The sequence below is a fragment of the Mollisia scopiformis genome (assembly GCF_001500285.1).
Source record: "Mollisia scopiformis unplaced genomic scaffold LY89scaffold_46, whole genome shotgun sequence".
NCBI classification, from domain to species: Eukaryota; Fungi; Ascomycota; class Leotiomycetes; order Helotiales; family Mollisiaceae; genus Mollisia; species Mollisia scopiformis.
In genome coordinates, this window is record NW_017263626.1 from 23,861 (window position 1) to 48,706 (window position 24,846).

The window sequence follows — 24,846 nt, forward strand, 5'->3', positions numbered from 1 at the left end:
AGTTGAGAGTGGCATTTGAGGGGCTGGATTTTTGCTCGTCTGAAAGATATGAAAAGGACTAGGCAGAGAGGATGATGTACGCAGATATATGAACTCTGAAAATTAGACTGCAGAAAACATCGGCGGTCAAGGAGTGGGTTTGAGGGTGGGTATTGATGGTCCTAGTCTCGGTGTACTATTTGGACCAGGCAACGGGCCGAACCGACTGGGGCTCTTAAAGGCAGGACTAACTAACAATCAAGACCAGGTGAACGCTGAAAAGAAATGATTTCGGAAAAGGACAAAGTCCGTCTATATATCCGGTCTTAGCAGAATCTCCAATCCTAACGCCTAGCTTTCGAGTCTATCATCGCTTGCCGTTAAACGCCATCCAAGATTTGTATCCGTACATCATTGTTCCGGTCCGTTCTAGTTCTAAGCCTCTCTTTCTTCGAATTCCCTCTGTCTGTCTTCCTCCTTCCGCTTCTTCGTTACATACCACATGGTCCACAGACTTACAGCCAAGCCGATGAGGCAAGAGGTGATGGTGATATAATAAGCCGCCTTGTAGCATGCGAGACCTTCTGTACACTCCCGAGAACCATCTGGCTTTACAATACTGTGGGCGTCGAAGACCGTGCCATAGAAAACGTTGAAGACATTTCCACTGACGACGGGACTTAACGTCATGAACCCCCAGTTTGTGCTGAAACCGTGTACGCCGAATGCCTCGGCGACAATTGAAGGGAAGCAACCGAAGAGAAATCCGTACGCCAAACCAGTAGATGAAGACACAAAAGCGAGGTAGTTGGGATTTTCAATGCTCAAGGCGAAGAATTGAGATAGCAAGAAAATCAGAGAAGCGATCGAGAGACACCAGTAACGAGATGCATGGAGAACCTTGACGAGAAAGTCGGAACCGATACCTGATAATTGTGAGCTACATGTATCTGAGGGCTCAAACACTTACCACTCAACAAACGACCAGTAAAGCTGCCGAGCGACAGAATAGAGACGTGCATTGCTTGACTCTTCGCAATGAAGTCGTTGGACACTGAATCGTCATAGTGGAGCCAAAGAGCTGCGGCGTCATTTCCGATGTTGCTATGAAGATTAGCTTGAAATAGCAGAATGAGAGCAGTCCAACTCACTTGATAGTCATTAATCCAACACCAGTGAGCAAGCCCATGATGGCCCACTGCAGCCAGAACTCAACCTGGACCAACATTTTGAACCCACGGATATCTACACGATGAGCATGGTCCTTAACAATCGGTTCTTCAGGTGCATCTCCAGGGCTAGAAGATGTAGTTGTTGACAATAAGGAGGACGTCTCGTCTGATACAACCAAAAGGGATTCAGGTGCGTCTTCTCCTATGTCATCTCGATTTAGGATGTTTCCATCGCTGAGATGTGCGACAACAGAGGAGGACCCACCTGGTTCTAAGACTGTCTGATCTGCCTTGTGTTTTCCTTCCTCCGCCGATCTTGTCCTATGTAGACGCTGAGAATCCGAAAGTCTCCTCCCCGAGTTTGTAGATACTGCCGAATAGTGGGGGTGCGGATAGACTCGAAGGAAGAAGAATCCTATAAAAGCAATACCAGACGTGCCAACACTCAGTAGCATCAGGAAGTCTCCTGTATTCCCTGGCAAGGCATACTGAGCCAGTGTTGAGAAGAAGAATGCGCTCAATCCAAAAGCCGCTAAGTTGAACCCCGTCGCAGTACCACGATGATGGGGCCAATTCAACGCTGATGTTTTCATAGCAGCATTGAAGGCTGCACATCCGCCAAAACCTGTGAAGAGGGAATAGATGCATAGCAGTGGCACTGAGCCTGAACCTGCATCGTATGCCTGGTGTAGAGGAAAGTAGCCTGCAGCGAGCATGATAGCCCCAAAGATAACGGCCGGTCGAGGTCCTTTCGTATCAACAAACATTCCAACTGGTATTCCCATAGCATACATCCCCAAGTTACCAAAAGCGCCCTGAAATAATTAGCCATCGTCGACTTATCGTGGTAGAATGTCTAGCGTACTATCAGGTTCTGCTCTGTCGATGAGAGCTTGAGTCTTGCGCCGAACTGTGGTCCCCATGCTGAATAGACATACTATTGTCGTAAGTATAACGACAAAGATGGCAGATCTTGCGCCTACATTTGTCCCGCATGCTAAAGAGATGCATGTCGCAGCCACACTCGACACCCATCGGGCACGATTCAACGATTTCTCAGACATCGTCAAAGATGGGGATGCGGGATATGGTGTTTGCCTTGGTCGTTGGATCATCTCAACACGATCTCATTGTGCAAAGATGTTGGCGAATGGAAATGGCACTCAGATCATGGTGGTTGAGGTCAATCGAAGGTTGAATAATGTATTTCCGAGCGTCACGTAGATAGATAGATGGAGGTGTTGCAAGGGAAATTATTACGTGGTACCTGTGGCATGTCTCTCCTCACAATCACAATCGGACTGGTACGCCCAATCACGATCCACAACAGATTTAGCGGGACTAACCCCTGGCTCGGCCATCGGGAAGGAAGGCAGGCGGCTTTGAACAACCGGGCGGAGGCTCAACGATGCGTCTGTCTCTCCATCATCGCATGCGCAATACAATCATTCACGCCTGATTGCACTTTCAGCATTACCAGTACACCGACTGTTACATCCTTTTTATTGCAACACGATTCGAGACCATGGGTGCTCTACTCTCGCTGCCGCTGCTAGCAGTGCCCAGTATGGGGACCGTACGTCGGCGTGTCTAAATGTCGTGAGAGCCTGCTGCTGACTTCTACAGGTTTTCGGTTTCATGGCAAGCTGCTGCGGTGCGGCTACATGCTCTGCAGTATGCAGTGCTTGTGGGAAGTGTGGTAACAGGTCCGTTGAAAATCATCTTGAGAATGGCAGAGCCTAATCCTTAACAGCGTTGCCACTCGAATTGCCTATGCCCTCATCCTCCTCGTCAACTCCATTCTCTCATGGATTATGCTCACACCGTGGGCCATCAATAAGCTACAACACTTGACTCTGGATTATATGACGATAAGTTGTCCGGATGGACCATGTTATGGATGGGTTGCGGTACATCGAATCAACTTTGCCCTTGGCGTATTCCACATCATACTCGGTTTTATCCTCCTCGGCGTCAACTCTTCCAAGAATCCTCGCGCGGCAATTCAGAATGGATTTTGGGGTCCTAAGATCATTGCCTGGTTGGCTTTGATTGTCGTCTCCTTCCTCATTCCCGAATCATTCTTCTTTGTATGGGGAAACTACATCTCTTTCTTCGCCGCAACACTCTTCTTGCTCCTGGGCCTGATCCTCCTAGTCGACTTGGCACACTCCTGGGCCGAATACTGCTTGGATCAAATCGAAGCGTCGGATTCCCGAGCATGGAGGGGCGTTCTTATTGGATCCACCCTCGGCATGTTCGCTGCGTCGCTGGCAATGACCATCGTTATGTACGTCTTCTTCGCCAAGGGAGGTTGCACCATGAACCAGACCGCGATCACCCTCAACTTGATCTTCCTCCTGATTGTCTCCGGGATATCTGTTCATCCTTACGTACAAGAGGGCAACCCGAAAGCAGGTCTTGCCCAGTCGGCTATGGTTGCAATCTACTGCACATACCTCACTATGTCAGCTGTATCCATGGAGCCGGATGACAAGAATTGCAATCCTCTCATCCGAGCTCAGGGCACGCGAACAACATCCATCGTCATTGGTGCTATTGTCACTATGCTCACCGTCGCCTATACCACGACCAGAGCTGCTACCCAAGGAGTCGCTCTTGGCGGCTCTGGAAAGAGTGTCAGACTCCCTAATGAGGATGAGCACGATCTCGTGACTCAACAACCAGACAGCCGCCGTGAGATGCGCGCTGCGGCTCTCCGCCAAGCCGTTGAAGAAGGAAGTCTTCCAGCCGATGCCCTAGACGATGATGACGATGACAGCGACAGTGGGAATACCGCCAAGGACGACGAGCGCAACTCAACACAATACAGCTACGCCCTCTTCCACGTCATCTTCTTTCTCGCTACTGCCTGGGTGGCTACTCTCCTTACCATGAACTTCAAAGATGACTCAACGAAGGATGTTGAGGACTTTGCGCCAGTTGGAAGAACATACTGGGCAAGTTGGGTTAAGATTGTTAGTGCGTGGGTCTGCTATGGTATCTACACTTGGACACTCGTTGCACCGATCGTTCTCTCGGATCGAGAATTCGCTTAAGCGGACGGATGAATAGGGGTTTCCTTATGTTAATTGTAGTGTTATAGTAGTGATTACTGCATTTTCGAGGCTAGGCGTTATGCATGCATGCTAGGTTAGGCTAGAACATGGGACAGATTGAATACAATCAAATAAGGATATTCTTGTGTATCGGTATCTTGTGTGATGACATCTTGTATGGTGACATCCGAGGCTCGAGGCTCTGCTTGAATCTTTTTGGACACAGAGAGATATAATAAGCTTTGCTGGTAGTCACGATAATAGTTCTGAAACAAAGAGTCCCTTGCCGTGGGCCGACCCAGTGTTACACTGCGTCGTGCAGGAGGGTACGAGATCGGGCCCGATATCAGGTTTATAGCACTATGGGTTGTACGTGTGGAAGTACTTGGGAGCAACGAGATTTAGCATCATCTAGGAGGAGATTGATTGTGTATCGATGCAAATCGCATATTTGGAGTTGAAAAGGATAAAGGCTGCGAGGGATTGGGCAGTTGAAACAGAGACACGTAGCTGAAATCTCTCCATTTTCAACAAGCAACCCGGAGCAACATAGCACAATATCCCCTCCTGTACCTCTGCCCCCCAAGATCCCCAAACAGCCAACACTCAAATCCCCCTCCCACCATCAACCTCCAAACACGTGCCAGTAATAAACTTCGCCTCATCACTCGCCAAGAAGAGACAATAGTTCGCGACATCGACCGGATCAGTTAGTCTTCCTAGCGGGACATTGAACAGGAATTTCTTGAAGTTTTCTTCTGTTGGGGGGACGCCGACGAAGGTTTCGAAGCTGTTTGTTGAGAGTTAGAAAGGAGATGGATGGGGAGTGGGAGTGGGAGGGGGAGGGAGGTATTTACAGGCCTGTGGCGCTGAGGAGGGGGCAGACGGCGTTCTAGGTAATTGGGAGGGAGCGTTAGCACTTTTCATCTTTGTTGTTTCAGGAAAAGGATAAGACAATGTCTCGGGAAAGGAAGTGGAAAATGCGGCTTCCCCAATACCTACGACGCGGATTTGTTTCTCGCCGTATTCAGCTGCTAGACCTTTGGTTGCCTGGATGTGTTAGTTGAGAGGGGCAAGTTGGAGATGAGGGACAGACGTTGGCTACAGCAGCTTTACTGGCATTATACCAGACGAGTCCCGGCCTCGGTCTTGTGGCTCCAATCGAAGCAATATTGATGATTGAGCCACCGTCTCCTTGGTTGATGAGATTGGGAATGAAATGTCGGGCGGAATGAAAGATGCTTTTCACATTGACTGCAAAGACTTTGTCAAATTCATCTTCTGTCACCTCTGCTGTTGGCTGTATCCTATGTTAGTTTGACAATGCCATTAATAGCAGGAGCACGAACTTTGTTCTTGTAACTTGTGCCCGCGTTGTTGACTAAGATGTCTACTCTGCCAAATTTGGCAAGAGTGTTTTCCATGAGTTGTTCCCAGTCGGCTTCATTTGCTACGTTGGCTGTATATACATTAGTATACACTTATGTTAGAAATTTGGGGTCTGAATAGCTTGGCAAGCGAGTGTAGATATATCTTCTTGGATGAGTAGTTTCCGAAGTTGACCTCGAAGACCCCGGCTCCTAGATTGAACACAAAAGAAGGGCATAATTCGACTTACTCTTGATGAAGTGCATTGAATGGGGATGAGTTGCACTGGCGACTCTTTCTCCACCCACAGAGCTGGTTTGACGTTAGAAATATGAGCTTTCCAATAAGTTGAACAAATGATGTTGGAATCAGTTGTTGTCCCTCTTTTGACAAAAATTGATACAACCTGAAGTTATAATTGGCAGTGGAAAAAGTACTTACTCCATGTCAGCCACAATGACTTTACATCCTTCCTCCGCAAAGCGTTTTGAGATAGCTTCGCCGAAGCCAGATCCACCCCCAGTGACGATGGCAACCTTCCCTTGAAGGCGTGTACCGAGAATTTTTGCCTCGGTAGTCATTGTGGATTATTGGTAGATGTGCTCGTTTCTATTGTAAATTGTCGGTGGAAGTACAGAAGGGAAACGGAGTGAAGGATGGAAACTTGAGGATTTGAAGATCAGGTGATGATGGACTGATTGCAGGGTTTTGCAACTGCAACCTGTGGAAATATTGCTGGGGGTCTTCAGCTGAGTTTGAATTATTTGCTGAAAAGAAAGAAGGGGAAATATGAGAAGATGCACAGAAGTAGAGATCGATTGACAGCTAAGAAAGACCGTCAAGGTGACATTCATGAGGGGTAATCACGTGCTTCATGTACCCCGCAATTTCCGATGCCCCGTGAGTATCCGTGAAGTATATCTTCATCAAAGCGACTTTTATAAGAAGTCGAATTCATGACCTGTGTCCTATACATTGCCATGCTGTCCATCGAGACGACAGATACCTACCTAGGTAGACTTCAATGTGGGGTAACGTTATCTTATCGGGCATCCCCTCGGGACCTCACCGTGATGTTCCTTGTCAACGAGAACAGAACAAGGAACCTCCTCTCACAGCTGGTCACTCGAAGCTTTTCCTGTCCAACTCTGAGACAAACAACAAGCTAAAACTTCGCGTTCTCGAAGCTCCACTCCAAGCCGACTGGCTGTCATCAGCTCTTCGAGTGAATATCGGCCGAGACTTGCGCATGATTTTCGTACCAAGCGTTTGAAATCCTGCGGGAACGCGAAGACCTAAATGCGCCACAAGTGTTGGTTCGAGAGGCCAGAGCAAGCTTTCGGCCGATGCGTCGTGTTCATTGTTTATGCAAGAATGGAACATCGCAGGTTCTATTGTTGCGGTTTTGATCGTCTCGAGATGGGTCGCAAACATGTCAGCTGTCAGCTGTCTATTATACTTCTCGGTCGGCCGTGAAGCATGGGCCTGAACGATCTTGATATCAAGCCGTCAAGCACTCGGATACTGGAGAGACGAGCTTCTCGACGTTTTCCAACCCCTGCTGGCATCGGTCTTGGGGCCGGCTTGGTATTCTGGGCGAAAGTCCCTCGTTCTTTAGCCGTCACGATGTTTCTCGCCAAGCCGTGTGGCATTGTTATCGTCAGGCCCCACGGAAACAAATCATCGCCTTTCGGGCAAATACTATGCAGAAAGACAAGACAAGTGAAACCCCATGTGCAAAAAGCTGCAGCCTGTCATGGATAAGGACGGCTGCAACGTCATAATAGCAATGACCCTGGATGCAAGCTCGACGCCACGCGAAAGGACAATGCAGGTGCGAGAGCGGCAAACCACCGACGGCTAAACACCACCTCTATTGGATGTCCCGAATTAGATGTCAACATATTGTGTTGACTCTGACTCTTTGGTTGAGAATTGTCGAAACACAAGACCACTGATGCTCGCCAGGAAGAATCGTTTTGATACTCGAGACGATTGTGGACCATCTCCCACGACTCAAGGCCGGTGTCAGACTTCAGCGGTGCAGCTGAGATCAAACTCACCTCACCTCACTCACTCCGGGTTAGCATTTTAAGGCGGAAGCGCTTGTGCTTCTTGGGCACGGTCTCCTCGAGTATTTGGGACCTAGCGGACCAAAGCAAGGCATCGACCTCTTGACTGCAGATGCTCAAGTCAATAGCTCATAAATCTACCATGCAGGTGCTCGTTGGCATCTTGCGGACGAACATGCGAGGAAGATGGTACAGTAGAGCGACGACTAATTCCTTATCTTGTGTTCTGTCTTTCGTGTTTGCATGGGATTATGGATATGCTTACTCCTAGTCTCCAAAATCCCAGATCTGAACGAACATTAGATGAAGTAATTTCATTTCAAGCCTCACGCGCCTACGGCATCCCGAAGCTTACTTACCCCCCTCCGCACGATTCGCTTCCCAACCTCCTTTGCTGACAAGCTTTTTGGCCGGAAGCTGGATAGCAAAGAGCTCGAGCAAAAAAAGACGCTGCCCACCCAGCCACTCTCATTTTCGGGGTTCCTCACCGTGCAAGAACTCCACTGATCTAAAACAGATCGAATAGAGAGGCGTGCATCTGGACCTCAACGGTGGAGTTGGCAAGTAGCAGCAGGAGCAGCAGCAACAACATCAAAACAAAGGTGACGTTGATCTCCCCGAATCGAAACGTTTGCCGCACGCAAATCTACGAGGCCATTTTCATGGCGTTGAGCCATTCATCGGCCGGTTTGTTGTCCCCCCTGCTGTCGACCTGCAGCAGCACCCTTCGTCTTTTCAATCTTCAGCATCCATACCATGTCCACCGAACTGCGTATCCCGGAACATACAGCACCTCAATATTCCTTTCCTCCATCCAGCGAGCTCCATATTGCCTCCCGAGTGACCTCGATACTCTCACACCACTGACCTGACTTTGGCAATCTGCGGCGGCCACCGTCTTGCCCGATGAGTGCCTCCCATCTTAAAGTACAGACTCAGACCGCCCACCACATGTACGGTATGTACACCGGCGCGGCACTTTGGTTCGCCTGTAGTTGATGAGTGACATGCTCGGAACGCCCCCTGGAAGCAAAGTCCGCCCGCTCGCTGCAAGAGAAGCTCTAAAATATCTGAGCTATGAACGACTGACACCGTAGATCCATCCATCACTTCATCTCTCTAGCAACTTCTCCCTCCCTCTGATCTCCCCTCTCGCTCGTTCAGTCGCCATTCTGTTCCCTCTCTGGTCTTGCCGTCCCCACACTGTCGTTCTCTTTGTGTGTGCAAAGCTAATTTTGGGGAGCCCGCCAGCATCTTCCTGTCTGACCCTCTCTGTGCAGTGTTCGATGTTCTGTTTATGTTGAAACACTTTGGCACTGACGAATGCGAATGTCCCTGCCCGATAGACTTTTTGGCCGAGTCGCTTAAGCTTTCTGCGCTGAGCTGCGCTACTGTAATTCCGAGCACCTGCTGCACTGCTCCCGGCTCTCCCTCCTCAATTTTTGAAGCTGTCTCTGTCCTGCACACAACCTCTCAACCCCCGAGCGATTGCATCGTCGCGACGGAGTGTGCAACTTGTTTAGATGCGGAGGCGGTCTTCTGGATCCGCCGCAGAGGAAGAAGGCGAAGATTCCCCATCGAATGTCGAAGCTTTTGAAGGGGTAAGGGGATCGACGACCACGGATCTCAGCGACCTTCAGACGCCTGCTCGAACCTCAGATACGCAACACAGTAACACACCACGCGAGCTTGACAGACGGAAAAGCACAGATAAGAGGCCTTCGACTGCCAGAAGCCGCCGACCGAGCAACACGAATTGGAAGACGTCAGAACCGCGAAATGGGACCGTGGAGAAGAATCGACCTGCCGAAACTCCTGTGATCATTGTGCCTTCGAAAGAGGCCATTGCAGCCGATAAGATGGCAGATTCACGTTCAAATGCTCGTCGGCCGAGATTGAGAAGTCCCTGGTCCTGTTCGCCCCTCACACTCGCTACGACGGCGTTGGCTTTGCTTTCCTTGGCCTCCATTATACACTCCTTTGTTAGTCGACAGCTAGATACCAAGGGATGCCGGATGTCATATATGAGACCGTCATTTGCGAAGCTTTCCGATTTCGACACGGAACATACGCGTTTCGCTAGCAAATATTCAGTGTACCTTTACCGCGAGGGAATGGTGGACGAGGATACAAAGGTATGGAACGAAGGCCAAGCGTTTTGATAGTGGTGTCGTTAACAATTTCCTGCAGGTTAAGGGGGTTCCAGTGCTTTTCATACCAGGCAATGCGGGAAGTTATAAACAAGTGCGGCCTATCGCAGCGGAAGCAGCAACTTACTTCCACGATGTTTTACGGCACGATCCAGCTGCAATCAGTGCCGGAACACGAAATCTGGATTTTTTTACTGTCGACTTCAACGAGGACATCACGGCTTTTCATGGACAGACATTACTGGACCAAGCGGAATATTTGAACGAAGCAATCGCGTACATATTGTCTCTCTACCATGATCCTCGCAGATCCGAAAGAGATCCGGATCTCCCAGATCCAACCTCTGTCATCATCCTAGGACACTCAATGGGAGGGATCGTGGCTCGGACGATGTTGGTTATGCCAAACTACCAGTCCAATTCGATCAATACCATAATCACTATGTCTGCTCCTCATGCGCGACCACCTGTATCTTTCGACGCAGAAATTGTCAGGACGTACAAGCAGATCAACGATTATTGGAGGCAAGCTTATTCGCAAAAGTGGGCCAACAACAATCCGTTATGGCACGTCACTTTAATTTCCATCGCGGGTGGAGGCCTTGACACTGTCGTTCCCTCTGATTATGCAAGCTTGGAGTCATTGGTACCCGATACACATGGTTTTACAGTGTTCACGTCTTCGGTTCCGAATGTTTGGACAGGTATGGATCATCAAGCTATCCTCTGGTGCGACCAATTTCGCAAGGTTGTAGTACGATCACTATACGATGTGATCGATGTCAATCGACCGGCTCAGACGAAACCAAGGGCGGACAGGATGAGAATATTCAAGAAATGGTACTTGACAGGCATGGAGAGTGTTGCTGAGAAGACGTTGTCTCAAAAGGAACCCACAACTCTTCTGACCCTTGAGGACAATTCCAACTCAATCATTGCCCAGGGAGAAAGATTAACACTACGCAAGTTTGGGCAAAACCGCAAGCCTCGGGCACACTTACTGCCAATCCCACCTCAAGGTACGCCTGGCGGTAAAAGGTTCACGCTTCTGACAGACCAGAAACTTGACAAGCCAGGAGATTCTGGAAAGCTCGAGGTTTTATTCTGCAGCGTGTTTCCTCTGCACCCTGGGCAGTCAGCAACGCTATTTTCGATGAATATGGACCTCTCAGGCGACAGCTCTGGATCGACCCGATTGGCCTGTAAGAACGCCGCTTCTGATGTCATTGTGTTACCAGCTTCAACAAGGACTACCAAGAAACCATTCTGGCTTGACGAGGAAGAAGAGGTGCAGCCATTTTCATATCTGCAGTATGATCTGGAGGACATTCTCGACCATCAGTTTGTTGCTATTGTTGATAAAGTGGTGGATCCTACTCCGGGATGGGTCATTGCCGAATTCAGTGATAATGTCCAATCGCATCGAATCCGGTCACTCGGTCTTCGCCGCCTACTAGCCTTCGGTTTGAAGATCAAGCTTCCCCCGAATAGGCCCATGGTAGCAGAGGTCAAGATCCCTGCTCTGCATTCGAGCTTGTTGTCATACAAACTTGAAATGGGAAATCAAATTTGCGGAGAAGAGGCAGAGATGTTTACACCTCTACTTCGGCAGTACATTTCAGAACCTTACGAATCGAAGTACTTTGTCAACGTTAAGCAAGCAGACATCAATTTGCATGGAGTCTCGCCCTATATGCCACCAGCCCTCAAATACAAGAGCGCTCAGGAAGGAATGAGCCTGCAATTCTGGACAGATCCTACATGCAATTCTAGCATCAAGATCTCCTTGAAGGTTGATGTTCCTGGAAGTCTTGGAAAGCTCTACATGAGGTACAGGACAGTTTTCGCAGCCTTTCCGCTCCTGGTCGTTGCATTGGTCTTAAGAAAGCAGTTCCGTGTTTACGACGAGACAGGAATCTTTATGGCCTTTACAGAAAGTTTAGATTTGTGTCTCCGTCAATCCCTACCGCTGGTCCTTTTGGCGCTTACATGCTTGTCGGTCTCTCTGGCGCAAACAAGCTCGTTACCGCCAAAAGCTGCTCAGGCCGGATTCTGGGGCTGGCGAGGAAATGCGACAGAAAGCCAGGTAAATTTCACCAAGAACGATCTCCTCGTAGGCGCACAGGACCCATTCTTCTGGTTCATGGTTCCTCTAATTGGTCTGGTGTGTGTTGGAGCATGCGTAATGTTAAATTATGCGGCTTTGGCTGTTACACACGTTTTCAGTATCGTGTATGGATGGCTCAGCGTCAAACCTGCTTGGCTCCGCAATGAGGATAAGAGAAGAGCATTGTCTCCAGCCTTCGCCCCATCTACACCTCGAAGACGTTTCTTGACAACGGGAATTCTTCTCTTTCTTGTCTCGACCGTCATCCCTTACCAATTTGCATATCTGGTCGCATGCTTGGTACAGATTGCCACATGCACCCGCGCTCTTCGATTTGCCAGAGAGGCTAGATCCAACACCAACTACAACTTCTACAATTACGTACACTCAATCCTGATCCTCATGCTCTGGATCCTTCCCATCAATCTTCCCATATTGGTTGTCTGGGTGCACAATCTGGCCGTACACTGGCTGACACCATTCTCTTCACATCATAATGTGCTCTCCATAATGCCTTTCATCCTCCTGGTTGAAACATTGACGAGCGGCAAAATGGTGCCTCGAGTCTCGTCACGCCTTCGTCACCTTACCAGCGTGTTCTTCTTCGGCATTGCAATTTATGCTGCTGTGTACGGAGTGACGTACGCTTACATGCTGCATTACCTGGTCAACTTTGTTGCAGCTTGGCTGGTTGCAATTCACTCGTCGACGTCTTCATGGTCCCTTTCGGGACTTAGTAGCCTTTTCGAGCAAGAAGTCAATGAGAACACCAGGAAACGAGGGAAGACGCCTTGAGTACGACCTCTCCTGAACAACACCAATATACGAAATTCAACGATTCGATGCAGCATTTTCGCCTGTCCTCTGTTAGGACCGGCAAACCCTCTAATACACGCTAGATTTTCGTTCCATGCTCAATTGAGACTATTACATTCATCGGCGTTTCCCACATACATGAGCGGTTTCTCTCTATACGAGAGTTCTCTAGATTTTCATTTGCGAGTCTTGCATACATCTTGCCATGCGCGATAGGAATCGGGTCGGTTCGACTTCATGGAATTCCGTATGCATACTGTACTCGCGCTTGCGAGCGCTGGTCGTTTAAACATCTTCTGTTTCGCATAACATCTCGATAGCAAGCTAAGAAGAGGAGCTTGCTTGGAGATATATTTAATGTCTATACCTCTTCGTGGCGGTGGTCAGAGCTGGAGGCTCGGCTGAAGGAAGAGCCAGATGAAGGATGAAGGTTGTATATTTGACGATTCATGGCTTTTGGGGGCTGATTCCAGATGTTTCGTTGCTGGCTGGTTTGTGCTGGCTCGATCAAGACTTGTTACTTGGACTACTCTGCTTAGTCCACGAATGTGCAGGTCTGTTCTGAGGATTAGGAGGAAGGCTGGGAGATCGATATCCATTGAGTTTTATGGATACCTTGAATATAGAGTTGTTGAGAGTGTTCATACATGCACTACACTGATCCAAACTCATTTCTTTGCATGTGATAAGTTGAGGCCCGCTCCAAATATCTGACAGAACTGAGTACATAATCCATACCGGGATATAAGATCTGAGATGTCTGAAGTAATCAAGTCAAGTCTTCTGCTGTTAAACAGGCTAGCTGCAAACGCCCCAAACGTATGCTGTAAGACCGTCGAGGTGATAATTGAGAGCTTCGCAAAATAAAAATCCAACAGTGCTCTGAACAATGTGCCAAGAGCTGAATCACATCTCAAGACCCTTAGAATACAATTTATATCCTTCTTATTGTAGGAAATTCTTCGTTGAATTTCTGGGGAACAGCTGACCACGGTGGAAGTGACGTTCACGAGCCCGCGCGAACCACTTAAAGAACTTCGCGTCCAGAAATCGCGTCTCCGCAACCAACGACCAACCAAGATGCGATGGCCACCATAAAAGCCATTGAGGGCGGGACGGTAGCCAAATTCTCAGTTTACTATGCCCGCAGAATCCTACTGACAATCTGCAGGTCCATCAGATACAGTCTGGCCAAGTTATCGTTGATTTATGTTCCGTCGTCAAGGAACTGGTGGAGAACAGTCTCGACGCAGGAGCGACGAGCGTTGGTAACTCGCACAACGTCCCAGCAACGGAGATTGAATTCGTGTGCTAATGATGTCGCTGTAGATGTGCGATTTAAAAATCAAGGGCTTGATGCCATAGAAGTTCAGGATAACGGCGATGGCATTTCCCCGCATAATTACGAGACCTTGGCCCTAAAGCACCATACCTCGAAGCTCTCTACCTACGCAGACCTCACGACTCTGCAGACATTTGGGTTTCGAGGTGAAGCTCTGTCCTCGCTATGCGCGCTATCGAAATTCTCTGTCGTTACTTGTCTGGCTGCAGATGCTCCAAAAGGTACCAGGCTCGACTTTGCGACATCTGGGAAATTGACGGATACGAGTGTGGTAGCGGCACAGAAGGGAACGACGGTTTCCGTGGAGAATCTGTTTAACAACTTGCCTGTCAGGCGGAGGGAGCTCGAGAGGAATATCAAGAGGGAGTGGGGAAAGGTGGTTGGAGTTTTGGGTCAATATGCTTGTATACAAACGGGTATCAAGTTCTCCGTCTCTCAGCAGGCGGGGAAGGGAAAGAAGACCACTTTGTTTTCTACGAAGGGGAATAGTTCGACGAGGGAGAATATTGTTAATGTCTTTGGAGCAAAGACATTGACAGCTCTCATTGGTTTGGACCTAAACCTGGAATTGGAAGCAACGAGCGCCCCTAGTCAGAGATGGAGCACACAAGAAGATGGTGGCAAGAAGGATATCCGGATTGTGGGCCATATCTCACGTCCGGCCTCTAGTGAACGCCAAACTCCGGACAGGCAAATGTTTTTCGTCAATGCAAGGCCCTGTGGTCTACCCCAAGTTGCTAAAGCATTCAACGAAGTCTACAAGTCTTATAGTGGTTGGGGTTCGACGCAATCCCCATTCATTTTCGCGAATATCGAATTGGATACCCATCTCTATGATGTCAACGTCAGTCCTGACAAAAGGACAATCCTCCTTCACGATCAAAATCGTATGTTGGAAACTTTGAAAGAAGAACTTACTGCTCTATTCGAGTCTCAGGACTACAGTGTTCCTATTTCGCAGCTAGCGGCTCAGAAACAACCAAGCTACAAGCAATTGACTATCACTCGTGAAAATTCTGCTGTATCACGGACTTCTCAAACTCCTGCTAGAACTCCTGCTAGAATCGAATCGGAATCCGCAGAGGTATCAGAATCTGAGGATGGCTCGAGGTCTGGTCGGAGAGAGCAAAGTACAGATGAAGAGGGTTCAGGCAAGAAGTTCAATCCACAATTCAGAAGAGGAGCTGTATCGAGAGAAACTATGGTCAAGAACGCTGAGTCCCTTAATCTCATCTCTAAGTGGACTGGAAGAAAGTCTGAGAGTCGGTCGGAGCAGAGTGTCGAGGCCGAGAAACCTGCTCAGAAACAAGGTGCTGCTGTATCCGGAGGCCTTTCGGATGAGAAACGAAAACTGGTCGAGAAATTACGCCGAGAGGCAGAACAGAAGCAGCTCGCTCCCCAACCGTCTGAAGACCCTGATAGCTCTGTTGCAACGACCCAGTCAACTACAGCACCTGCATCGGCCCAAGCACCTTCACGTATGGATGATACCGGTGAAGACAGTGCTCAAGAAGAACCTCAACAAGATCTACCTGATGAAGAACCTAGTCTGTTTGTTCCCGAGGATCCAGTACCAGCTTTACAGTCACCGCCAAAGCCAACTCCGTCTCTGGCTGATAGGTTCATGAGTACAGCTAAATTACTTCGAGCCCCAGCCGAGATCGCGACCATCACTATCGGTGACCATACTGTGACTAGCTCAATCGGTACTCCTTGCCCAACGACCAAGAGAGCTCGAATAGAGCATGTTCCAAGCACGGCGAAGCACAAGGCTCCTTCGCAGGTTCCCAAAGGTACTCTGCCATCTTTTGGTAGTATCTTCAGCCAGCGGTTTTCTGCTCCTGGAACGGCTTCTCAACCTGCTGTGGACAATGAAGAAGGTGAGGGGGAAGCGATTCCCGAACCTCAATCGCCTCAGTTTATAGACAGCGATTCTGAGGAAAACGGAAATGTTGAAGAAGACGAAGGAGCCCAGGGAGAGGTCACTGAAGTCACAGAGATAGTTGTCAAAGAAGAACCACAAGACGTCGATTCATCTGCAATACCACCAGACGTTGAAGATGGCGAAGTTCTAAGTGAAGACCAGAAGAAAGCATTGGAAGAAGCCAAGGTCGAAGCCATGATTCAAGACGCCGAGAACGCAGCCGTGCTCCCATCTCAAGAGAATGTGGCGAGAACCAAGTCTATGCTCAAAGGTGGATCGAAGAAGAAAGATTCCACCCTGAACATTGTACGGAACTTAGAAATCGATGCAATGAAGATACGCGAGCTTTTCTATTCCCATGAGAATATGCTCTCATCGTACCAGAGAGCTACTACAGAAAAGGCCAAAGACGAAGCTTTAGACTCGGAGAAAGCAGAAGAGAAACTCTCTTTGACAATCTCCAAAGATGACTTTGCCACAATGAAGATTGTCGGACAATTCAATCTGGGTTTCATCCTCGCTTCACGTGCATCTCAGCCAAAGGACGATGAAAGTATCTCTACTGACGATGATTTATTCATTATCGACCAGCATGCATCGGATGAGAAGTATAACTTCGAGCGTTTGCAAGCCACGACAATTGTACAATCGCAGAGACTAGTGCATCCCAAGACTCTCGACCTAACTGCTCTCGAGGAAGAGATCGTCTTGGAAAACCTCTCAGCCTTGGAAACGAACGGTTTCATCGTCACCGTAGATGAATCCGGCGAATCACCTGTGGGCAAGCGATGTCAACTCGTTAGTCTTCCCATCAGTCGCGAAACAGCTTTCTCCGTTACAGACCTAGAGGAACTCATCCCTATCCTAGCCGAGCATCCACCAGGTACCGTCCCTCGACCTTCGAAGGTCAGGAAGATGTTTGCTATGCGAGCTTGTAGGAGCAGTATCATGATAGGAAAGACTTTAACACAGAAACAAATGGAGAGAGTGGTCAGGCATCTGGGGGAACTTGATAAGCCATGGAATTGTCCCCATGGACGACCGACGATGCGACATTTGTCCAGATTAGGCGTTTGGGATGAATTGGGCTGGAAGGAAGATCATGATTCGAATAATGAGACAACGGGCCCTACGGATTGGGCGGCGTATGTTAGACAAAATCGTGGCGAGGAGACTTCGCAAGAAGAAGAAATTTTGGACGAAATAGAGGAATAGGCAAGTATGCAGACGTCCCAGGTATCACTCTCTCATTTTTGCTCAATATTTGTACAGTACAGCATCTCAAGATACCCAAATCCCTTCCTAACAATATACCATCCAAATCCTTTGCTTGCTTCCGTTTCCTTCCCTCATCTCCAAATGTACGCCGCTCAAATAACCATGATAGACACAACTACAAACTCTAAAACACCAGAATGTTCATTTTTGCAACCAAATATTCACAATCCACTAATCTTCCTGAATCGAGTCCCAAAACTCCTTCCTTCCTCTGCAACTTTGCCGCTCACATCTCGTCTATATCCCGTTTGTGCAATATTTCCAAGATCGATACCAGACGAAACTTGCCTGTTGTCCTTCGCTCCAATCATGATAGGTGGCGTACCAGCCTTCAGCTCTCCATATCCCTTGGCTTTGAAATCCCGCAACGGAGCAGGTGTCAATTCTCTCACTAAGCCTGTTTGGTCGGCTATATCGCCACTGTAGCGGGTATTGATGTTGCTTATTTCGGTCAAGGGAGAATTAGATGAGGTATTGTATCTATGGCCATGCCGAGGAGCGGGTGGTGGCGTTGAAGGGTTCGAATTCAGAGGGTTAGGGTGGGAGATAGAGATGTCGTCGCTAGAATCGTGACGTTGATGGAGGGGTTCATATCGAGTTTGTCCTGGTGCTGGCGTCTTTCGAGGAGAAGCAGAACGACCTCTTGATCGGCCTAGTGAATCGGATACGTACCATGGATCTGTCGGTCTTGTGTTCTCTACGAAACGTGAGGAGCGGTGGGATGCCGCATCGGACATGGGGACTTCAGCGTATGAACCTCGCTTCGATGGAGGAGATGGTGCATATTGGGATGAGCGTTTGAGTTCTGAGCCGGCTAAGGAGGAGCGGGCCGAATTTGAATTTGGAGCCACTTGGTATTGTCTGCTGGGAAGGTCGGAGCGAGAATCTCTAGAGGGTGGCGGGGTAGATCTGTAGGTGGAGAAGGAGTCGGTAGATTGAGTGCGTGTGTTGAAGAAGGGGATAGTGGGAGGGCGACCGAGATCTTCGTATGGAGCACCACAGCTGCGTTTGCTCTCTAGGGGAGTCGAAAGACGTTTCTCAGAGACGGTGATGATCGTTGACATTGAGGATTTATTGCGCTTGTGACGGGATGTGAGGTTGTCCTCCAATGGGTTCATGTCCGGTGGCAGCTTGGTGATTTTGCGGAACGTGACAGCAAGATAGAGTGAGATGGCTAGAGAGATCAAATGAAGACCTCCTCCAATAGCTGACAGGTAGAACACAGCTGAGGTGAAGATTGCGGTCAGATTCTGGTTCGACAGAAGCGTCTTCCATCCACTCTGACGGGTCATCGCTACCAACGCGCTGAAGGCGTAAAATGGGACGATAGATACATCGAAGAACGAAGCAAATAGCATGTACGAGGCCGAAGACGCTGGAGTCCTTCCTGATGGCTTTCGTCCAAGATGATAGATACCATAGACAGTGTGAAGTATGGCAACGGCGGGCTGATACAGATTAATTTGTGCTTCTATAGATATAATGTTCCATAACCACTCACCACAATCCTCATGATCCAGCCCGTAGTCACATCAACGCCAGAGATGAGAATCATCATGACGAGCAGACCACAAGCGGCTATGATTTCCAGACATCTCAAGACCAATTGAGCCACCCTCATCCACTTTATCCATTTCTTGACTGAAGGGGACATTGCTTTCGCGCTCGAGTTTCCAAGTGGTAGGATTAGATATGAGCTAGAACAATTGTCAATTGGTGCTTATATAAAGCTTGAACAGAAGATAACTTACTCGGGATGCCGATTGAAAGATACCAAAGGCCCCTCAGGCTTCTTTGGCCGGGGCTTGGGTGCAAGACTTGCCATGCTCACAGCATGAGGTTGGAACTCACGGTATGGCGACCTGTCACCTTCCGTCTTGATCGCATCGTACATGAAAGGTTGCTGGACACCCATTGTTGAAGATATGTACAATTCGACAGCAAGGCTGAGAGGAATTCGATCAGGAATGCGGTGCTGTCAGATATGAACAGGGAAGGAGCTCTTGGTGCTCAAGGATCAGAGCTTCCTTCCCGGTCAACCACAACAAGCTCCATATGTTGTGGTTGGCACAGCAATTATCGCAGCAAGGCAAAATCTTCGATAAGCAACAAGTTGTCTCAAGCTCCACCAAGTCTGCAGCTTCAATGACGGAAGAAAATGAACGAGTTAGCTAGACCTTGGGTTTGTGCACGATGTGCAAATTCATTGTCAAGACGACTTCGCCCAATATCTCGAACTTCAACTGCTACTAAACAGCTTCGAAAGTATACTACAAAACCTCATGCTCAAGATGGCCGACCATTCCGAATGGCAGTCATTGGTTCTGGACCTGCCGGATTCTATACTGCATACAAGGTAATGTCGAAGATTGAGAACTCGGTTGTGGATATGTATGAGCATCTGCCAGTCCCGTTCGGCTTGGTGAGGTTTGGGGTGGCCCCGGATCATCCTGAGGTGAAGGTATATTCCAGTTCATCGCCACTGCTGCTAAAAACAACTCCTGATCTGTGTCGCAGAATTGTCAAGATAAATTCGAAGAAGTGGCCGAGTCTCCGAGATTCAATTTTGTGGGCAATATATCAATTGGAGATGATGTTGGCGCGTTGCCTCTGCGATCGCTTCTTCCACATTACGATGCTATACTTTTCGCTTATGGGGCATCTCGAGACAGAACGTTAGGCATACCTGGGGAAGACACATTGAAGGGCATATACTCAGCTCGAGCCTTTGTTGGATGGTATAATGGCCTGCCAGAGTATTCAGATCTAGCTCCAGATCTGACTCTGGGCGAAGAAGCTGTGGTTGTTGGTCAGGGAAATGTTGCATTAGATGTTACCCGGATACTATTGCAAGATACAAGCGTTCTGAAGTCAACTGATATTACCGAGAATGCAATTGAAACTCTGCAGAAGAGTAAGGTGAGGAGAGTTAGGGTCGTTGGACGTAGAGGACCTATGCAGGTTTGCTTTATTTCACTTCTCATTCCGATAATGGTAGTAACCAATCTCCTCAGGCCGCATTTACAATCAAAGAGATACGAGAACTTATGAATCTCCCATCAGTCGAATTTGAACCTGTCAATGGGTCCTTAATACCGGAAGATCTCAAGGGTCTACCTCGGCCATCACGACGAATCATGGAGGTTATCAAAAAGGGTTCAAAAGCCACAGAACCTACCAAGAAATGGTCATTAGACTTCTGTCTCTCCCCCAAAGCCTTCGATGCAAGTCCTACTATCCATTCTCAATTGGGTAGCGTCTCATTCGAAAAGACCACTCTCAATCCAGACCCTTTCGATCCCAACGCGAGAGCAATAGGCACTAGCCAAATGGTGGATATTTCTTCCTCGCTAGCTTTCCGTTCAATAGGATACAAATCGGAGCCTCTTGCAGAATTCTCAGAGTTGAACATCCCTTTCAATGACAAATCTGGTACCATACCCAACGACCATCTAGGGCGTGTTGTGAATGAAGACGGTTTGGTCACGCCTCTGAAGGGCATGTATTGTGCTGGTTGGGTAAAGCGAGGTCCTACTGGAGTTATTGCTAGTACTATGGCAGATGCTTTCCAAACAGCGGATTCGGTTGCCGAAGACTGGCACTCTCATGCTGCATTCCTCAACTCCGTGGACAATGAAGCTCTCGGATGGGATGGTGTCAAGCAAGAGGCTGAAAAGAAAGGGTTGAGGAGGGTAAGCTGGCAAGATTGGAAGAGGATAGATGCCGAAGAGAGACGGAGAGGTAGTGCCCAAGGGAAGGAACGAGAGAAGTTCACCAAAGTGGAAGACATGCTTGCTGTCCTCGACTAAGCACAGGGTGATCCATGTTATCATACTGTACATTACTGCTTGAGCTTTTCAGTAAGCTCTGGTACTTTATCAAACAAATCTCCAACCAGTCCAACATCCGCAACCTGGAATATTGGTGCATCAGCATCCTTGTTGATTGCTGCAATGACCTTGCTATCCTTCATTCCTGCCAGATGTTGGATAGCTCCCGAGATACCAGCACAAAGGTATAATTGTGGTGCTACAACTTTTCCAGTTTGACCAACTTGTAGGCTGTTATCCGCATATCCACTGTCCACGGCGGCTCTTGAAGCTCCTACAGCTGCTCCTAGTGCATCGGCTAATGGTAGCATGATTCTGTCGAACTCCTCCTTTGACTTCAGACCTCGGCCTCCAGAAACAACTCTACTTGCTGTTGCGAGGTCTGGTCTGTCTGACTTTGCGAGATCTTCTCCAACCCACACGGTAGTAGTCTCTGCTTTAGGGTCTACACCATCTTCTACCGAAGCAGAACCTCCTTCCGCCTCAGCTGCCGCAAAAGCTGTTCCTCTAATTGTGATAATCTTAATCTCGTCGGATGATTCGACTGTAGCAATAGCATTTCCAGCATAAATGGGACGAACGAATGTGTTTTCGCTTTCGATTGCAGTAATGTCGGAGATTTGTTGAACGTCGAGAAGTGCCGCCACACGGGGCATGAGACTCTTTCCAAATGCTGTATGTCCGGCAATCACATGTGTAAACCCTCCCTTCTTGATATTCTCCACTAATAAAGGTGCAAAGTTTTCTGGCAAGCCCTGAACAGTTGTAAGTAGGTTTTCAGAACTGCAAATGGTCCAAATGTCCTACCTTGTCATAAGCAGCATTGTCTACTGCAATAATCGTCTCAATCCCAGATACTTTGGCTGCCTCCTCTGCTACTGCTTTGATATTTGCCCCTGCCACAAATCCAGTGACTGAACCTCCCAGCTTTTGTGCTGCCGTGACTGCTCCGAGTGATCCATGATTGAGCTTGCCATCCCTCTGCTCCAAAACAGCCAGTGAAGAAAGTAATCGAGCAAGGGCAGAAAGAGATGCGACAGGAGTTGGACCTCTAGGTCTCAATTGCGTCCGTGCCTGGCGCAGGACTGATACAGTCGATCTTGGAATCATCTTTTGGACAATTGATGTAGGAATAGAAAGGAGCCGAAGTCATTCTCTTGACTTAATCCCCACCAAGCCCGAGGTAGAGCGGCCGCATTCGCTCCTGTCAAGAAGTTGCCGCTTTGAGCACGCGAAAACCATCAAAAAAGCGGCGACTTATTTCTACGACTAGTCGAAAATACCTACAATGTAATCCATCCAGTCGCGTCGACCAAAGACTCCAGAATATCATCCAACACCCAACATTAACGCGCTACGTTTGGATCCATCAACTGTCGCGCACATCAACGTAGGGTCGGCCGCATACCGGGAAAGTTACCCTTCCTATTCGACACCTCTTTGTGGTCTCGGGACAGAATTGCGACAATTCGCCTCTGTAGCAGAACTTTGCGACAAACCGAATTGCTTAAGGGCATCAAACCTTCAACTATGGATGACGACTCATTGAACTTTGGTTCTGACGCAGCCGGCGCTACCCCAGGTAGTAATTCTATTCTGGCGCAACCGCCGCTGCAAGGAGAAGGTACGCCGCAAGAAGGCTCTGGCCAGGGGGAGGGTATGTAGCTTTTTTCGTGTGCTCCTACGGAACTGACAATCACATTGATAGACATATCGATGGCTGAAGGCGGCGCAGATACTAGTGCAGATGGAGCAACAAAAGCTGTTTCTGACAATCCCCTCGATGCTCCCGACGCCCCTCGACGAGAAGGAGACGAAGTGAAAGACGAAGAAATGGCCGACACACAAGATATTAAAGCATCTCAAGAAGGTGGTGCTGAGGCTGCTGGCGAGAATGGAGTTGCTGAGGGGCAGGTGGAGAAGACGAAAGCATCTATCGAAGCCTCAGCCCGCGAACATCTCATCTCTCAAACTCACTCAATCATCTTACCTAGCTACAGCACCTGGTTCGACATGCACAAAATCAATCCTATCGAGCGAAAAGCCCTTCCCGAGTTCTTCAACAATCGAAATCGAAGCAAGACCCCTGCAGTCTATAAGGACTATCGAGATTTCATGATCAACACATACCGGCTGAACCCGATAGAATACCTGACTGTGACAGCTTGCAGAAGAAATTTGGCAGGTGATGTTTGTGCTATCATGCGTGTACATGCTTTTCTTGAGCAGTGGGGTCTCATCAATTATCAGGTATGATCACGTACGAATTATGTTGAGGGCCAGCATCTAACAAAACAATAGGTCGATGCGGATCAGCGACCATCAGCTATCGGACCACCATTCACAGGCCATTTCAAGGTCATATGCGATACCCCTCGTGGACTTCAACCTTGGCAACCAGCTGCAGATCCCTTGGTTATCAAAGGAAAGGAGAGTGCGGATACAGATGCGAAAGCAAACGCAGCGCCTGTTCCCAAGTCTGATCTGAATCTCGAAGTTGGACGCAATATCTATGAGCCAACAGCTCGCGAGAATAAGATTACTGCTAAGGGCTCAGAGAAGCAAGCTAATGGAGATGCACCAACAACGAATGGTACCTCAGAGTCTGCCCCCAAAGCTATCGAGGATATCGTCAAACCTTCTATCACCAAAGTCAACTGCTTCACATGTGGTATCGACACTACTCGGGTTTATCATCACAATTCTCACGCTGATGCGGGTACTGGTGCGAATGGCAAGATCAAGTACGATCTTTGCCCCAACTGTTTCACGGAAGGACGGATGCCTGTCAACCACCAACAATTACACTACATCAAGAAAGAGAATCCAACGTATTCAGCTATTCCAGATCGCGATGCCCCATGGAGCGACGGCGAGGTTCTCAAGCTCCTCGAAGCTATGGAGAGATACGATGAGGATTGGACCGAAATTGCTGAGTACGTTGGAACACGAAGCAAGGAAGAGTGTGTTGTTAAGTTCCTTCAATTTGAGATCGAGGACAAATACTTGGACTCAGAACCCATTGCGAAAGCTTCGGGTCTTAGCATGCTCGGATCACAACATGGTTACCTTCCGATTAGCCAAGCAGATAATCCAGTCATGTCGGTGATTGGCTTTTTGGCAGGTCTCACCGAGCCGAGCGTCACAGCAGCAGCAGCTGGAAAGACGGTAGAAGCCATGAAACAAAGTTTAAGAGATCAGATTGAGAAGCCCCAGTCGGCAGAGAAAGGCAAGGAGAAGGAGAGTGCGGACTCTATGGAAATTGATGTCAGACAAGAAACCACAACCACGACAACTACCACCACGACCCAAACCATCCAAGCACTAGCTACGGTTCCACTGGCCAGTGTTGCCGCTCGGTCGGGTGGTCTCGCTTCTCACGAGGAACGAGAGATGACTCGTCTCGTCTCTGCTGCCGTCAACACCACATTGATGAAGATGGAATTGAAAATGAAGCAATTCAACGAGATGGAGCAGATCCTTCAAGCTGAACGCAGAGAACTAGAGAGAGGCCGCCAACAGCTATTCCTCGACCGTCTAACTTTCAAGAAGCGTGTCAAGGACGTTCAAGAAAGGTTGAAGATGGCAGCCGTTACTGGCGGGGATCAAGGTATCAAGATGGCGCAGGATGTCATGGGAGGCGGTGACAAGTTAGCATTCCAGGCGTCCGCGCCAGCCCCAGGATCTGTCCAACCATTAAGTGCAGAAGGGCAGATAAAGACCTTCGATATTTGAGGCGGCGAATTTGG

At 48.7% G+C, this 24,846-nt stretch overlaps 9 protein-coding genes across 9 annotated transcripts; 5 read left to right on the forward strand and 4 right to left on the reverse strand.

Moving 5' to 3' along the window:
• Nucleotides 1-180: 180 nt before the first annotated feature.
• Nucleotides 181-2,215, reverse strand: LY89DRAFT_769725 (MFS general substrate transporter; the record flags this gene model as incomplete). Its single annotated transcript, XM_018221832.1, is given in 6 exon segments — nt 181-929; nt 944-1,083; nt 1,131-1,353; nt 1,417-1,966; nt 2,017-2,088; nt 2,135-2,215. 6 exon segments carry the CDS (start codon nt 2,213-2,215, stop codon nt 415-417), a joined length of 1,581 nt encoding a protein of 526 aa, XP_018060602.1. The 3' UTR covers nt 181-414.
• A 255-nt stretch (nt 2,216-2,470) lies between these two features.
• Nucleotides 2,471-4,356, forward strand: LY89DRAFT_633144 (membrane protein-like protein TMS1). The gene is made up of 3 exons (XM_018211329.1): nt 2,471-2,727; nt 2,778-2,857; nt 2,905-4,356. Exons 1-3 carry the CDS (start codon nt 2,677-2,679, stop codon nt 4,208-4,210), a joined length of 1,437 nt encoding a protein of 478 aa, XP_018060603.1. The 5' UTR covers nt 2,471-2,676; the 3' UTR covers nt 4,211-4,356.
• A 542-nt stretch (nt 4,357-4,898) lies between these two features.
• Nucleotides 4,899-6,389, reverse strand: LY89DRAFT_692587 (NAD(P)-binding protein). The gene is made up of 6 exons (XM_018216566.1): nt 6,020-6,389; nt 5,829-5,890; nt 5,560-5,669; nt 5,307-5,510; nt 5,068-5,260; nt 4,899-5,000 (listed from the first exon to the last, which is right to left on the reverse strand). The coding sequence occupies exons 1-6, from the start codon at nt 6,157-6,159 to the stop codon at nt 4,930-4,932; spliced, it is 780 nt and encodes a 259-aa protein (XP_018060604.1). The 5' UTR covers nt 6,160-6,389; the 3' UTR covers nt 4,899-4,929.
• Nucleotides 6,390-8,965: 2,576 nt separating this feature from the next.
• On the forward strand, nt 8,966-12,921 carry LY89DRAFT_413767 (GPI inositol-deacylase-like protein). The gene is made up of 2 exons (XM_018207351.1): nt 8,966-9,785; nt 9,841-12,921. Exons 1-2 carry the CDS (start codon nt 9,174-9,176, stop codon nt 12,700-12,702), a joined length of 3,474 nt encoding a protein of 1,157 aa, XP_018060605.1. The 5' UTR covers nt 8,966-9,173; the 3' UTR covers nt 12,703-12,921.
• Nucleotides 12,922-13,808: 887 nt separating this feature from the next.
• Nucleotides 13,809-17,204, forward strand: LY89DRAFT_678911 (DNA mismatch repair protein MutL; the record flags this gene model as incomplete). Its single annotated transcript, XM_018213779.1, has 3 exons — nt 13,809-13,841; nt 13,895-13,991; nt 14,053-17,204. 3 exons carry the CDS (start codon nt 13,809-13,811, stop codon nt 17,202-17,204), a joined length of 3,282 nt encoding a protein of 1,093 aa, XP_018060606.1.
• A 16-nt stretch (nt 17,205-17,220) lies between these two features.
• Nucleotides 17,221-19,270, reverse strand: LY89DRAFT_790650 (uncharacterized protein). The gene is made up of 3 exons (XM_018223397.1): nt 19,019-19,270; nt 18,769-18,964; nt 17,221-18,715 (listed from the first exon to the last, which is right to left on the reverse strand). Exons 1-3 carry the CDS (start codon nt 19,180-19,182, stop codon nt 17,429-17,431), a joined length of 1,647 nt encoding a protein of 548 aa, XP_018060607.1. The 5' UTR covers nt 19,183-19,270; the 3' UTR covers nt 17,221-17,428.
• A 305-nt stretch (nt 19,271-19,575) lies between these two features.
• On the forward strand, nt 19,576-21,076 carry LY89DRAFT_662331 (nucleotide-binding domain-containing protein; the record flags this gene model as incomplete). Its single annotated transcript, XM_018212639.1, has 3 exons — nt 19,576-19,728; nt 19,785-20,228; nt 20,282-21,076. The coding sequence occupies 3 exons, from the start codon at nt 19,576-19,578 to the stop codon at nt 21,074-21,076; spliced, it is 1,392 nt and encodes a 463-aa protein (XP_018060608.1).
• Nucleotides 21,042-22,253, reverse strand: LY89DRAFT_712663 (electron transfer flavo protein, alpha subunit). Its single transcript, XM_018217996.1, has 2 exons — nt 21,905-22,253; nt 21,042-21,852 (listed from the first exon to the last, which is right to left on the reverse strand). The coding sequence occupies exons 1-2, from the start codon at nt 22,205-22,207 to the stop codon at nt 21,109-21,111; spliced, it is 1,047 nt and encodes a 348-aa protein (XP_018060609.1). The 5' UTR covers nt 22,208-22,253; the 3' UTR covers nt 21,042-21,108.
• A 374-nt stretch (nt 22,254-22,627) lies between these two features.
• LY89DRAFT_603604 (SWI/SNF complex-like protein) lies at nt 22,628-24,832 on the forward strand (the record flags this gene model as incomplete). The annotated part of the gene is made up of 3 exons (XM_018210311.1): nt 22,628-22,754; nt 22,806-23,347; nt 23,399-24,832. The coding sequence occupies 3 exons, from the start codon at nt 22,628-22,630 to the stop codon at nt 24,830-24,832; spliced, it is 2,103 nt and encodes a 700-aa protein (XP_018060610.1).
• Nucleotides 24,833-24,846: the final 14 nt, after the last annotated feature.

Coding starts and splice junctions, on each gene's coding strand:
- LY89DRAFT_633144 (XM_018211329.1), top strand. CDS start 2,677: ATGGGTGCTCTACTCTCGCTGCCGCTGCTAGCAGTGCCCAGTATGGGG. Junction 2,728..2,777: donor CAGTGCCCAGTATGGGGACC/GTACGTCGGCGT, acceptor TGACTTCTACAG/GTTTTCGGTTTCATGGCAAG. Junction 2,858..2,904: donor TGTGGGAAGTGTGGTAACAG/GTCCGTTGAAAA, acceptor AATCCTTAACAG/CGTTGCCACTCGAATTGCCT.
- LY89DRAFT_692587 (XM_018216566.1), bottom strand. CDS start 6,159: ATGACTACCGAGGCAAAAATTCTCGGTACACGCCTTCAAGGGAAGGTT. Junction 5,891..6,019: donor GTCATTGTGGCTGACATGGA/GTAAGTACTTTT, acceptor ACGTCAAACCAG/CTCTGTGGGTGGAGAAAGAG. Junction 5,261..5,306: donor GTAAAGCTGCTGTAGCCAAC/GTCTGTCCCTCA, acceptor TAACACATCCAG/GCAACCAAAGGTCTAGCAGC.
- LY89DRAFT_413767 (XM_018207351.1), top strand. CDS start 9,174: ATGCGGAGGCGGTCTTCTGGATCCGCCGCAGAGGAAGAAGGCGAAGAT. Junction 9,786..9,840: donor TGGTGGACGAGGATACAAAG/GTATGGAACGAA, acceptor AATTTCCTGCAG/GTTAAGGGGGTTCCAGTGCT.
- LY89DRAFT_712663 (XM_018217996.1), bottom strand. CDS start 22,207: ATGATTCCAAGATCGACTGTATCAGTCCTGCGCCAGGCACGGACGCAA. Junction 21,853..21,904: donor ACAATGCTGCTTATGACAAG/GTAGGACATTTG, acceptor ACAACTGTTCAG/GGCTTGCCAGAAAACTTTGC.
- LY89DRAFT_790650 (XM_018223397.1), bottom strand. CDS start 19,182: ATGGGTGTCCAGCAACCTTTCATGTACGATGCGATCAAGACGGAAGGT. Junction 18,965..19,018: donor TCTTTCAATCGGCATCCCGA/GTAAGTTATCTT, acceptor CAATTGTTCTAG/CTCATATCTAATCCTACCAC. Junction 18,716..18,768: donor GCTGGATCATGAGGATTGTG/GTGAGTGGTTAT, acceptor AATCTGTATCAG/CCCGCCGTTGCCATACTTCA.